This window comes from Aplidium turbinatum, chromosome 15, assembly GCF_918807975.1.
Source record: "Aplidium turbinatum chromosome 15, kaAplTurb1.1, whole genome shotgun sequence".
Taxonomy (NCBI): domain Eukaryota; kingdom Metazoa; phylum Chordata; class Ascidiacea; order Aplousobranchia; family Polyclinidae; genus Aplidium; species Aplidium turbinatum.
The window spans coordinates 16,157,828-16,172,613 of NC_137486.1; the positions used below are offsets into that span (position 1 = coordinate 16,157,828).

Here is a 14,786-nt window from a genome sequence, read left to right on the forward strand (position 1 = left end):
GCATCCATGCTGCATCCCAAACGAAGCTTTAGAATGCCAAGAACTTTCTAAAGAATCAGGCGCTTGGAGATGCGCCTGCCTATCGGGAAATGTTACGAAGAGGATTCATAACTTCAACAACCAGACTTTTGTGTTGCTTATAGAAGCAACTAGGGTGAGTGTTTTGTAGAATTAAAATCGTTAGCTTCATTAGAATTAAACTGTTAGGCTACGTTAACTTATTTTGTTTAGAGACACTGACTCAATGTTAGGCCTACCTCCTTCCATTTTCAACAATGTTTTTACTTTTAAACCCAAGCCAGGGATAATTTTACGTCCGAAACTTTTCCAGAATGGCCAGGTTGTTAACAAACGAGGCATTTGTTTATAAGTTAGGCTACTAGGCCTATATTCTTAGCGGTGTCCTGTTTTGCCCACAGGATGTCATGAGTAGGCCTACCACGTCAAAATTAGTCTATAATGGCCCTAAAATCACTCCTAATTACCTACTCGTCATTTCAGTGGCGTAGCCAAGGGGGGGGGGGGGGGGGTTTGGGGGTTACAACCCCCCCTTTGGCACGCATGTGACGTCATGATATTGAGAATGATGCTTTCAGTCTCTATGTCTCTAAAACAAAGTTTGCCTAATTTTAAAAGAACCTGCATTAAAAGAGCGAGTTTTGCCAATACCAAACTTTCAAATAACTCAGCCAAGAACTATCAACAAGAAAACATAGAAACTTAGCTTTATTTCCGAAAAATGCCCAAGAAAACATGATCTTATCCTTTTGCTATGCCACCGGACAGCACCATTTTACAGGAATATTTATACCCACATTTTTGTTGAAATTGCTCTCAGAATGCACCAAATTCAAAGTAATTTTTCAAAATTTTCTGGGGGAGGCCCCCCAGACCCCCCGCCGCTGGGTATCGCTTTTGGCGAAAACGCCGTCAAAAACCCCCCCCCTTTCACAATTCCTGGCTACGCTACTGCGTCATTTGTAATAAGCTACATTTGTTGTTTTATTTTTCGACAGATTGACGATTTTGGGGCCTGCTTCCGAAGTGTCGTGCAACCTTTAACTGCAAATTCATTTTCTTCTCTTGTATATCTAAAAGTATCTGGAGAAGGAATTTCAGATTCGAATATTAGTCTTCAAAACTTCCCATTGTTCATGTTCAATCAAATTGTTTCTTTGACTCTCTCTAAGCTTGGCATCAGCCATATAGACAACACATTTTTTAAAAAATTTCCGTCAGCAAATTCAATTTCGCTGCAAGGAAACTTTTTATCTGAAGTTGGTCAAATATTTCAGGCAAAGTCTTTGCGCAAATTATTTAGTTTAAATCTTTCTAAAAATTGTATCAAAATTGTTCAAAAATGTGCATTTTCACAAATGAAATCGTTGAGAAATTTAGATTTAAGCATGAATGACATCGAAGATTTTCAGGTAGGAACATTTCTTAGCTTAAATCGTTTAGTTTTTTTAGACCTCAGTCACAATAATTTGACTCACGTGTCTTCAGATATGTTTGCCGGTTTGTATAAGTTACGCCAATTAAACTTGCGTCACAATCATATCAGCTCTATTGACTTTTCATTTAAAGTTTTCGCTAACCTAGTATTAAACTTCAAGATGGCTTGCAAACACAGTAAATTGCAAAAACGTCATGCAAAATGGGCTCTCATCAATTTGGTTTCTCTTGACTTTAGTTTCAATAGGGTTCAAAATTTATCCAGTCGGGACCTATTTGCGGCTCCTCATAAAGTTAAGCAAATAAACCTGAGCTTTAATCGATTGAAAACATTTTCATTTTCGTCCTTTATTAACTTATCATTTTTGAACTTTCTTGATTTGTCGCACAATAATATCACTTCTCTAAGTGGTAATCAATCAATGCACCAGGAAGAAAGGAGCTTTCAGTTGCTTTCAAATACGACAAGAAAAAGTACAATGTTTTCTAAAAATAAAGTGGCACTTTTGGAATTGAAACTTGCACAAAATAATTTAAGAGGATTGCCTGAAAATGCATTCAGGTGAGTACGAAAATCTTTTTCATAACCAAACAGTAATTGAATTTGTGATGTACGGTATGCTTGCAACGGTCTCTGGTTAACGTCTTCGTTGAAATACCGCCAGTGCTATAAATGCTATAAGAACATAAAGTAGCTTTTAGTGTAAACTTTACGCTCAGATTGACGCTGAAAACTGATTGGACACCGAAAGCGTTTTGTGTTGGATGTAGACTGTTCTGTCTGATACAATTAATTGGTTGGTATGAATCTGTATCGTCAAACTGAGGATGCATCTGATAGGTTATTCCTGGCAGTTTCGCATAATTGTAGAGGCTTTGAACCTCTGACGCAAGCCCGGTTACCAAGATTGGCAGAGTGAAGTTTTCGATTGTTGGAGTGTTGCTGTCTGTGAGCTGTTCCATCTACAAGGTGCCGCCAAATGGAGAGCAGTCGTTAAAATGCATTGCCCAAGCGCATATCCTGAGAGTCGAACCAGCACTGCTTAATTTTGAGTTTTTTTTCACAAAGTCCGACTGAGCTACCGGACAGACAATAATGAGATGCTGCATAAATTTAGTGATATCACGCTGTGCTAAACGCATCTTTAAGTTGTAGTAAGTAGAAAACTTGTCTTAGGCTAACTTACAATGTAACGATGCCAATTTGCAGATGATCAAAATATCATTCATTTGATTTTCAGTGCGATGCAGAAGCTCGGTAGGCTTGATGTCAGTCAAAACAAAATCAGCAGAGTTCACATGTCAGCTTTTAACGGACTTCCTTGTCTTGAGAGTTTAAATATAAGTGGAAATATGCTACACAGCTTTCATTTGACATCAAAACTGAAGCTAGCCTTTCTTGATCTAAGCTCCAATTTCCTTACCTCGGCGTCAACAAACTGGTTGAATCTTATGGAAAAAAACAGACGAGGAAAATTGATGATTGGCGGGAATGAAATGAAATGCGATGAGCACTTAGCAGTCCTATTTATGTCGTCATCTTGCAATGAAATTCGGGAATCGGAAATGTACACCAATGTGTCAATTCAACATTTGTATGACTTGAAACTCGCATTCAGCGAAAACAAAACTTTCACCCTGCCCGAGCCTGGAGAATGCATTGTGGAGAGTAATTTTGACAAATGCAATCGTAAAATGCACACAGATGTCCAGAAATGTGCATTGCAATCGTATATGAAACTGGCTCCTCTTAAACGTGGAAAATACAACAAAGAAATTTTTAGGTTATTTCATGCTTTTGCTTTACAAATCTCAATCACAAAATGTTTTAATGTTATTACAACGTTTCAATACCATTGTAATTCATGTTGAATGACGTTTTCCCCGCAACAGTTGCTTTTGCCCCCTTAAAAAGTTTCCAGCTACGCCGCTTAAGCTCACTAAATCATTATAGGTTTCAATTGATGTTGTTGAAAGTTGAACAAACATAAACGAGTGAATGTGAACTAATTCATAAGGATTAAAAAGAACAAACAGCTTGTGTCACAATCACGTAAGTTTGTGTCTATGGTCACAGCGGTAAACCATAATCTCTTTGTGGGAAAATTGTAACGTAAGATTCCCGAATCCGTTCGTCTGAATGTAATGACCGAAAAAACAAATACTCTTTTGAAACGTCTTTTCAAAAAGTGTATTCCTGTAAAATTAGCCCGCAGCTATCGAAATCGAGATGCAACGCCGTACACCTCTAAAAAACTGTCACTACAGAACAAACTACTTAGATAAAAGACGGAAAATTTGTCCAGCTAGCAAGCACCAAGCAAACAGTTGAACTTGCGACTGACTTCCAACAAACAATTTTACGAATGACCAGAATAATTTGCGATATCTCAAATGCACGTAGACAGTAACTGTGACGCAATAATGAAAGACATTGTCACGCAATTCAAACCGTTGTTCAAAGGTAGTGATGCAATATTTCATCAGGTCTTACGACCGATGGTGCAATGTTTGGACATTTTCTAGCAATTTCCATGACGTAAGATGCCAGCTAGGTTAAGTAGACCATAACGGTTTTTATATGACGTTTGATTTGGTGAAAATTGTCGGGAACAGTCTATATTACCAAACAAACGAAGATAAAGCATTATATTCATGATTTCTAGATCACTATTAGAAAAAGTAGAAGATTTGTACAAGTACGTCCGAATTGTTGCTGCAAAGACGAAAGTTTCTCATTTTGTTGATGTCAAGCAAAGCATTGTAAAAGGTAAAAAGAGTAAAGTTTGTGATTTATACACCACAACGCACAAAAAGGCGAAAATGGTGTGGTACAATCTTAAATTCTTTGGTAACTATTCGTTTGAAATTTTTACTAATCGGATAGCCTAAACTTTTAAATTAATGTTAAAATCTGTAACGTGATCTACGTTTGTATTGATAGCGATCACGCTTTTGCCTTGACGCTTAATTTATCAGTTATCACCCTCTTCTTCTTCTTAACATAATTTACTATATTATCATTATTTCCGTGTTTATCTACAAAGTAAGTAGGCTACATGTATATTTGTTAATTTTTCAGCTATTCTAGAAATATCCAAGACAATAAAGCTGGATGTGGGAGAAAGTTTTCTTGGACAAATAACCAACAAAATTACTGTAGGTGTAACGAATACTCACAGCAATTTGCAATATAACGTAACACATAAGAAGCCTGGATTGCGGTTCAGAGTTGCTGCAAAAGGAGCTGAGCTTATCCACAGTGATAGTCGGACTGTCACAGAAGGGATTGATGAGGTAAAAACAGTTTGTGTCATCGCAACATGTACTAGAATTTACTTTAATCAGCAAAAATATTTAATGTTTGTACGCATTCCACAAACTAGTCCTTATTTGCATTGATTCACCGTCGGCAGGCGTTGAATCACAATAAAAAGGAATGGTTTGCTGTCTGGATGCTTATAGGATAATCGTGTTGAAATCGCTTATTGTCAGCTAACTATATTGGAAAGAAACTCACAAATAAAGTAGGCTAATCAACACAATTGCTAAGAGCACTTGAGCAAAAGTTTCCAGCTGGGTGTATTGACCTTTTGGTTGTTTTACAACTGCAAGAACCTCACAAGTTTTCATCAACCTTTCTAGCAAAAAATGTCGGAAAAGTTTATCAAAGTGTAACATTGTCAGTGCGTGATAATGTTGCCACTTCACATTCTATACACATGCTGCTTTAAACCGTGACACCTTTTATCTGCAATTACTCAATAATTGAATTAAGAAATTTGATAAAACCTGTGACGAATTTTTAAAGCATGTCGTTTTTGAGGTCGGGTTTATGCATAGCTTACTATCAGAAGTTTAAGTTCATGTACAGTAGGCTAAGTTAAACTCTAGCATCAATCGTTGATTTATGGTATGTTGGCTACTTAGATGTTTTATTTCAATCGTATACATCTATTTTTTGGCACTTGATAAAGATAAAGTTGGCATCTATTTTTTGGCACTTGTATGTCCTCACTGCTGTACTGTCAATAGGAATGTGGAAGGAATGTAGAAAAAGAAAGTAAAGAAATTGAAATCTTCTTGCCAAGATCTTCCTATTTTGACAACACCAGTCGTCATGCAACATTCGTTGTGTACCAGGATGCGGTAAGTACTGTAGTTTGTGATTGCATGATTTTTGATTCTTATTCTGTAATCACCTGGTGGCAGCCTATGCTGTGTGATCATAAAGTTGGCTATATAAAGATAGATGGGGCTTAACTTCATATTAGTAGGCTACACAATGTATAGTCAATTGCAAGTTTAATATTCGTGCTGTCATACGTAACAGTCTCACAAAGTAAATGCATTAAACCTCTCGAAGTTAGCTTTGGATCAAATTATTGGTCACTCACCAATGATGATTATTTCTAGATCTTTGGTGTTGTGAATACCTGGAAGAGATGGACGTGCTAACAGAACTTTATGCACGTTTCAGTACATATGTTTTTAGTTTGGTTGGCAGCTGACTTTGGTGACCTTTTGGTCGTCCCCTCTCATCCTTGTAGTGCGAATCGTGTGTGTTTCTTGTGTTTTGTATATTTTTGTTTATTCGCCAGCAGAAAAAAGTAAACTGAACCACATTCTATCTATTATCCTACAATACTGCAAGTTATAATACTATTTTTATACTATACGCTTCGGATATAGGCTACGAGGCTTGTTCGTTAAAGTTTTGATAGTGCTGGGCTATAGACAAACAACAGGCATACGTAGCCTACAAATCTCATAAAAAATTATTGTTTTTAGTTTTTATTTCCGTCAAACGAAACGGTTGTATCCGCTGTTGTGTCCGCTGATATATTCGGAAAAGACGTGAAAAATCTTGTTGAACTGATTGATATCAATGCTGTTGTGAAGTTGGCCAATACAACAGAAACATTCAGGTGAAAACTGTGTGTGGAAAACATCTAGGCTATAATCTGTAGTCAAGTTCATTGTCTACTCTAAACAATTAAAGACTGCTTCCAGCCTATGGTTATTTTTGATTGATTGAATCTTTATCCTCGGACTGGGAAAGCTTCTTGCAGAGCTTAATCCTGGCAGTTTCGCATACTTGTAGAGGCTTTAAATCAATGACGCAGGCCCGGTCACCGAGATTAGCAGAGTGCAGTTTCCGATTGTTGAAGTCTTGTTGCCGGGGAACTATTCCATCCATTAGATGCCGCTGAATGGCGAGCAGTCCTTAACTTGCGTTGCTCAAGCGCACACCCCGAGAGTCGAACTTGAGCCGCTCGATCTTGAAGCTTCTTCGTTCCAGAAGTCACGCGCTAACCAACTGAGCTATCGGGGTGGATCAAACACAAATGTCATTAAGATCAGTTGCCAACAACCCACAGTAAGCTACTTATAGGATTTTGTTATGCATGCTTACACAGAAAAAATGTAGCTAACTTCAAAGCAGGCTTACGGTGTTCAAAAGTCTAAATTACAATGTTATCATTTAGTGAAAGGGCCCTTTCAGGGATCTCTGAAGTACTGAGGTATTCTGAGGTCCCTGGGCTGAGGTATTCTGAGGTCCCTGGGGCCTTTCAAGCGTATGTGTCATTAGCATTGCAGTAATTTATGAAGCTTCCAAACATACATGCTGTACATAATATACGTGTTCAATACTTATAATATTCAGGTGTGCCCATTGGGATTTTAAGACCGTAACTTGGCGAGACGAAGGATGTATAGATGTTGAAGCATTCCCATCACAATCCACCGGTAGTCGGATGACAAGAGTTAAATGCCGTTGCAATCATTTGACGAATTTTGCCGTGCTCCTGAATTACGATACCTCCGAGTCACCGGTAATTTTAATTTATATGTTTGCCTGTATGTTGCCTTCTTTTTTTTGAGTTTTTGTTTACCTATTCAAGAGTTGAAAATGCCTGGCTTTGATTATTTTGACCAATAAGCTAACCGTGCTTGAACAAGACAGTCTCAGACAGGCAAACCAGTCCTACTTCTTTTTACATTGATTCAACGCCTATAAACAAAAATAAATTGATTTACTGGATGAAGTGTCAAGCAGGGATTAAACTGTTTAGTTGTTCTCAAAACACACTTCCTTCAGAGTGTGAAAAATGTCTAATTGATGCTTTTGATATTTGATTGATCATTGATCTTTACTTGAGCTTCTGAGAGAAAGGGTCTATTAGCTACAAGTGAAATGTTAAGCTCTATGCAATTTTTTTTATTGCGACCAAACTACAGTGCAACTTTTTAGGCAGTCATCCTACAAGGGTAGGCTACAAATTTAGTGTTAACGGAAGTTCAACAAACATCCGATTCCCGTGGCAAATGCAAAACTCATTCAGTCACTTTTTCATATTTACTATACTATTACTTTTAAATTTATCGCATATCTTTCTATTGTATCACCATCTTTTAAAATGAAATATACTTCTTGAAACACTATTTTTTTTTTATCTGACCAAGGACTTGGCAGAAGATGAAATCACGCACATCATATCCTTTATTGGACTGGTTGCTTCCATAATTGGCCTGACGGTGACAATTGTTTACAGGTAATTGTCTGACAATGTGGTTTCACTCCGTTTCAATTTTTAAGCCCATATGGACCATTGAACAAATAGGATATAAGCCAATTAGGCCTGTTTCCTCGTACGACCCAGCCACACAAATTTACTAGGTGCACCGAGATTGACAGAGTGAAGTTTCCGATTTTTTAAGTGTTTTTATCTGTACATTATGCCATCTACTAATAACCATTGAATGGAAAGCTCTACTTAAAATGAGTTGCTCAAGCGCACACCTCGAGAGTCAAACTAACGCTGCTTGAACTTGCAGTTTCTTTGTTCGGATTTCTAGGTGTTTCAACAACTGAACTATCGGAACGAACAGTAAAAGGTAAAGTCCTATACTTGATTTAAGTGTCTGGTATTAGAAGATAAGGTTCTCAAGGTGGCCAGTCCCTTTCTCTCGTCCAACTAGGTTTGCATAACTGGAAAACCAACGCCTTATCCGTTGCGCCATCCCACCGCCAGGACGGACAGTAAGGGTAATGAAAACAAAAACTCGTTGTTGGCAGGCAGACTAAAAAAAGACGGCAAGACTTATGAAAAAGTCATAAATGTAATGATAAGATATGTTTTTGTTACTTTATACCATGACTTTAACAGAATGAGTGTTCGAGAGCTGCGCAGGGGAGTACCACAACTTATTCTTCTTCATCTCTGCACGTGCCTGTTGGGTCTTTATATACTGTTACTCATACACGATAAACCTGAAGTTACACAAGTCAATGTAAGAGTTTCGTGTACCACATTTAGCTTTAGATTTTTTTAAGCATTGCTACAGTAATTTCTAGGACTGCGATCGTACAAAACGTTTTGATAACTTCGCTGCAACAAGATGCTAGAAAGGGTAGCTTATGCGGATACCGCATAACTGAATAAACGTCAAAGTCATCACGCCAGAAAAATCACGCAACAACCTAAAGCTTCATATTCCTTTAAGTGAAAAGAAAATGACTAGAGATTCTACCTCTCATTGATCTAATCAACTGAACACCGCGGTTCTAACTTTGTATTTAAAAAACCTCAACTTATTTTTCTCTTCTTAGAGCTTGTGTCTAGTTGTGGCAATGTCCTTGCATTTCTTGTTACTATCGGTTTGGGGATGGCAAGTGATTGAGGGGATATCAATGTATCTTCTCTTGGTTCGTGTGTTCAACGTAAAGATGGACAAGTTTATCACTAAAGCCTCAATTTGTAGTTACGGCACTGCGTTTGTTATCTTACTCTCCAGTCTAATTTTTTCATTCTGTACTAAAGAGAAGACCGAAGAAACAAACATGCTGAAAATATTATTGATGTCTTATAAGTAAGTATAATAGACATTGTGAAGAATGTGTTGAAAGCATTGCTTAGCCTTTTTTTGGTCAAAATCTGTATGCTGATTTATATAGTAGAAATTTATGATAGACTATAGCCGACACAGTGCTGTAGCAAGAAAAAAACTTCCTGTGACACTAAAATACGAACATTATTGAAACATTTGACAACATTAAGATTTTGCAAGATCTTCATCTTCTTCAGTTGTCTTGCCTGAACCAGGCATCAACGTCCTCCGATGAATTAGGCTAATTAGAAGAAAGTATTCCTGTGAATATGTTGTTTCTGCCTTGTCCTTAAATTGTTTCAGATGAGTTAGTCTTTGTTTGCCATAGTGCCCGCTTTCCAAAAATTTTAACACTTACAGAGAGATGCTCCAGTTTTTGCTTTTTTATTGCATGGCCGAGAAATTTATACTGTCTTGTTCTAATATTATCAACAGAGACCTGTAAGTTTCCGTATGCTTAAGCACGAATGGAGATGCTTGAAAATCAAGTTTCTCCATATCTTTATGAAGGCGTAATTTTTCTTCAGATAGTTAACCCAACCCCATAACACCCCTATCAATGATTAGTTTAGCCTAATTCTGGTCGTCGGTGAATAGCTGGTTTTGTGAGTAAAAGTAATTATAGCGTTCTTTGAATTAGGACATTCTTCTTTCAGATATGGAAACACCTGCATTGCCGCATATCCCAACAGCGTTTATTTTGTGGTAATCCCAGTATCAATTGGCATTTTTGCAAATGGCGTTATTTTTGTTTTCATTATACGGTCACTCAATCAAACTACTAAATCAAATGCAGAAGGAAAAAGTACAAAAATGTAAGTCTTATTGTTGTTTACTAACCTATAGGTTAGCGTGTAATAAAGCATGTATTGTCTACTTTTCTTTTAAAATTCCAATTTTGGTTTACTGCTGTGTGGGCTGTAAGTTAATAGGCCAGACTAGCTTAGCAGTTTAAAAACGGTAGACTTAAATGTAAGTTTGTAAAAATTTTCTCAGCGTCGTAACTTACTATAAATAATCTAGCCTACATCACATTTTGATGTTTTCACTTTTTGGCAACCAAATTTTAATCGTTTTTTCAAAAAGCAAAACACATGTAATGTATCGATTCTAAGTAGCCTAAGCTAGGTATAGTGCTTAACATTAGGAATACTGACATTAGGCTTAATGTTATAAAAAACTCTAAATGTAAAGCTCAGATTATACCCTAAATACCTTTGTGGCATTTGATAAATGTTAACAAAGGAACAACCGTCAAAAAAAAAAAAAAAAAAGTACAGCAGCCTGAATTTGCGACAAAGTTTAATTATTAAGTTATTGTAACTTTTACAGAGTGCGAAACCGTTTACGACAGGCAATCTGTGTTACCTCTCTTCTCGGAATTACTTGGTGCATCGGAGTTTTCAAAGTTGTGATGCAAAGTATTTTGGAAAAGTCAAGCAATGCGACATGGACTATGGAACTGATTTTTTCAGTTTGTAATGCGACGCAAGGATTTTTCATCTTTCTAATGTTTTGTGCAGCCAGAGTTTGCAAAGAGTCCAACATAATGGTGAGCTTAAGCAAGTTTGTTCAATTTTTGTTCCGTAGATGTAGGCGTGTTTGTTAACATTTTTTGTAACGCATTTGTTAACACAAGGTATAGGCTAATAATAATAGTGCTATGGTTTTATAGGCTATATTGTTGCTCTGCAACAGCTAAGGTCTTTTAGCGACAGAGCTCATGTTTAAATTTTATATCAGGTTTACGATGTCATCACATTATTACCCGACTATTTTCACTGCGTTATGCAAGAAAGAACACAATCGGTGCCGTTTTAAAGTCTTTACTCTTTGGTATGATCGATCCGGACTCGATCTCAGATCTACCAGCATTAGAGCCAACGGCGAAATCACTCGGCCACTGAGCTGGTTAAAACACTAGGTAATTAAGTTGGTTTGTCAATTCAAGCCAAAATGGCGATTGCCTCCGCAAAGCCAGATTACTGTACATAGGCCTGCAGCACATAGGCTCAATAAAAGCTCCAATAATTGGCCTAAAAATTGTCGAGTAGTTTCAAGTAAGTAAGCAAAATAAGTTTGACAAGCGATGACCAAACACGTCCAACGTGAGCACGTAAATCTCATTGGTTGACTTGGCAGTAGCTGAAACGTAGGCTACTTGCTGAGTTGTCGCATGCCGACTGCCGATTTGTCCGACTACCTACCATGATAGAGACTTACGCTGTAATGCGGTTAACGTTCTTTCTTGATAAAGTAGCCTAAACTTAAAGACTTAGCCTAATGCTTCCTAGTAATGCGGTACGGGTACTATTTTTAGATATCCAAACGCCAGAGACGCTGCAATAGTCAACAACCATTGATGTGCTCATCTGCGATCAACCCAGTCAGTCTTAGCAGTGGACAAACAACTTTGAAATCGTAGCGTCTTATAGCTATACATGCAGTATCAAATAGTATGACCGTACTGCTCACGGGCTTATGTTGATGCTTTGTAACTTATTGTTTACTTTTATTCATTGTTGTGTGGTCCTAAAAGCAGGGCAACAAGCTTGAACTTTTATCCAAGTTACAACTCATGTAGTGACGAACTTGCTTGTTAATATGACGCTCTTTTAGTGCAACAGGACGTAAATCATTACGAACTCGATGCCTCATTTCTGTTTGACAACGAACGGCGTCGGGATCTAAAATTATGACCATTCAGTTGTAGCCTATAATGGTTTGCAGTAGGCCTACAAATACAAGTTAGAGCTGCCGTAGACAGTTTGAGTTGTTAACCATAGGCATACGAAGCCGAGTAACGTGATCAAGTTTAACATCTTCAAGTTTATTACAATCATATAGAAACACAAAACTACGCAACAAATTAAGTATCGAACGTTTTCGACATTACAAGATGTCCTCTTCAGGAATAATCAATGGAATGGACTTCCTCAAGGAAGTGTTCTAGCACCGTTACTGTATAACATACACACCAACGATCAGCCGATAGATCAACACACTAAGCGGTATATATACGCCGATGATCTTTGCATAACATCACAAGAAAAGACCTTTGTTGCTATAGAACAAAACCTCACAAAGTCGCTCGAGGAGTTAACACAATATCACACCAACAATCACCTCAAAGCTAACCCTTTAAAGACACAAGTATGTTCTTTCCACCTAAAAAAAACAGAGAAGCTACAAGGACCCTCAAAATCTCCTGGTCGGGAGCAGAGCTGGAACATTGCCCTAACCCCGTCTACCATGGAGTGACACTGGACCGTACTCTCAGCTACAAAAAGCATATTGAAAACACAAAGACTAAGGTTAACACCAGAAACAATATCCTGAGGAAGCTTACCAATTCTGGGTGGGGCACTAATCCACAAACCCTCAGAATGACCGCATTGGCTTTGTGCTACTCCAAAGCAGAATATGCATGCCCTGTTTGGAACAGGTCCCGTCACTCATCGAAGCTTAACTCGGTACTCTATCATTCTTGTCGTTTTATTGCTGGGTGTATGAAGCCCACAAATACCAACAAACTTTATCTGCTTGCTGGTATTGCACCACCACACATAAGAAGAGACATTAACAGTCAAGCTGAAAGATTAAAACAAACATGTGATGAAAAACATCCTCTATATGGAAAAACTGCTGCACAAACCCGGTTGAAATCAAGAAAAAGCTTCCTAACACACGTCCTGCCACTACCCTCAACAAAAGAAGAAACAAGACTTAAGCAATGGAAACAACTATTCGAAAATGACCCATCATACACTGAAATGAAGATCCCACCATCAGAGTCCCTCCCCCCAGGAGCAAACGCTCCTCGGGCAAAGTGGAAAACATTAAATCGACTCCGAACCGGTGTTGGACGCACTAAGTCAGCAATGGTGGAGTGGGGCTACGACACGGGCCCTGTTGCATGTATCTGTGGCACCGAGCCCCAAACAGCGGACCACCTTCTTGTTTGCCTTCGGCTTGCCACCCGGTGCAGTAGGTGGGACCAGTCAGAGTATAACTCCGTTGCAGAAGAATGTGTGAATCTGTGGTGTATCAGCGAACTTTAGAAGACTCGATAGAAGAAGAAGAAGAACTACATCTGAATAAAATACAATAGTTCAACTAAATCTATAAACAGGAAAAGACAAAAAACTGCACAGTAAACTACTTCTAACTAGCTCAAACTCAACGATAGGCTCCACGAGAATCAAAGGTAACTGCATCAAAAGGTGTTAAACAGATCACATGATGTGGTAGAAAGGCAAGGTGCAAAAAAACTAATTTTTAAATACAGAGAGCAAGAAAGACGAGCCGCAAGCACACAGTTGTCTGTTCAAAAGTGGATTGTGACTTATGTACAAGGCTTCCAAGATCTTAGTTTGATACTCAGACCTGCCTCTAGACATGATCTCAAATTGCTTGATAGAAACGTTATTTTGGCATTCTGTAGCCTACATGAGAAAATGTGATCTTTAATTACGCTTTTCTGTACAGAATTCAAATTCAGGTGTTCCCCAGCTCTAGTCGTAAATGTCTTTGTTGACATACCGATGTAGCCTATGTCAGGCTTGCATCACGAAAACAACTGAATTTATCAACGACATTAGAACATAGAGCAAAGGGCGTAGGCGACTTCAGCTAGAAATATCTGCCTACTTTGAACGTTCTATATACAGGGAAAATGTCACAATCAAATTTCTTTTTGACAATTTTAGCTGGATTTTTTAAAAATCTTACCGAATCTTTTCCCAAGGGTAGGCTACATTAAAAAAGTTGCTAAAATCGTCTTCTTTGCACTGTTAAGCAAAAAGTATATAAATTTCCACCCCTAAGGGTGGTCTCTGTTTTCCACCCTATGCTTCTGTAGGGTGGATTTTTCCACCAAAAATGGTGGATATTTCCACCCTTGAGCAATGGTGGAAATTTCCACCCCCAGCAAAATCCACCCTAAACTGTGGAAATTTCCACCCTAGTCTCTGTTTTCCACCCTAGGCCCATACACTCATAGGGTGGATTTTTCCACCACAAAAAGTGTAAAATTCCGCCCTTCATCTGAGGTGGAAATTTCCACCTCAGTAGCATTTACTCTCAGGCTGTCTAAATTTCCACCCTTTAGGATGGTCCTAATTTTTACCTTATTACTTTTGCTTGAGTTGGAAATGTCCACTCTACAATTCAGACTGTTTTTTTTATCGCATTAATTCGTGTTCCTGTTTTTTTGTTGCACTTTCTGCCTCCCTATCCGTCAAGTTGCGTAAAAAGTGTTCCTTGCACAAGTGTTTTTCAACCTTTCTTGAGCCACGGAACACTTTATGCAATAAAACAATGTTGCGGAACACCAAATCGGATTTTATAATATGGGCTAATCCATAATGCAATAAAATAAACAATACAACAACAGTTTATTCACTTTCAGCTTTTCTCAATGCGATATCTTGGCCTGT

General features: G+C 38.1%; 1 protein-coding gene across 1 annotated transcript; it reads left to right on the top strand.

Moving 5' to 3' along the window:
• Positions 1–1,406: 1,406 nt before the first annotated feature.
• Positions 1,407–11,871, top strand: LOC145784001 (uncharacterized). Its single transcript, XM_082595757.1, has 12 exons — positions 1,407–1,601; positions 1,887–2,017; positions 2,697–3,239; positions 4,122–4,281; positions 6,247–6,383; positions 7,124–7,292; positions 7,924–8,012; positions 8,628–8,751; positions 9,071–9,272; positions 9,974–10,163; positions 10,681–10,900; positions 11,669–11,871. Exons 1-12 carry the CDS (start codon positions 1,407–1,409, stop codon positions 11,771–11,773), a joined length of 2,265 nt encoding a protein of 754 aa, XP_082451883.1. The 3' UTR covers positions 11,774–11,871.
• The last annotated feature ends 2,915 nt before the right edge of the window (positions 11,872–14,786 follow it).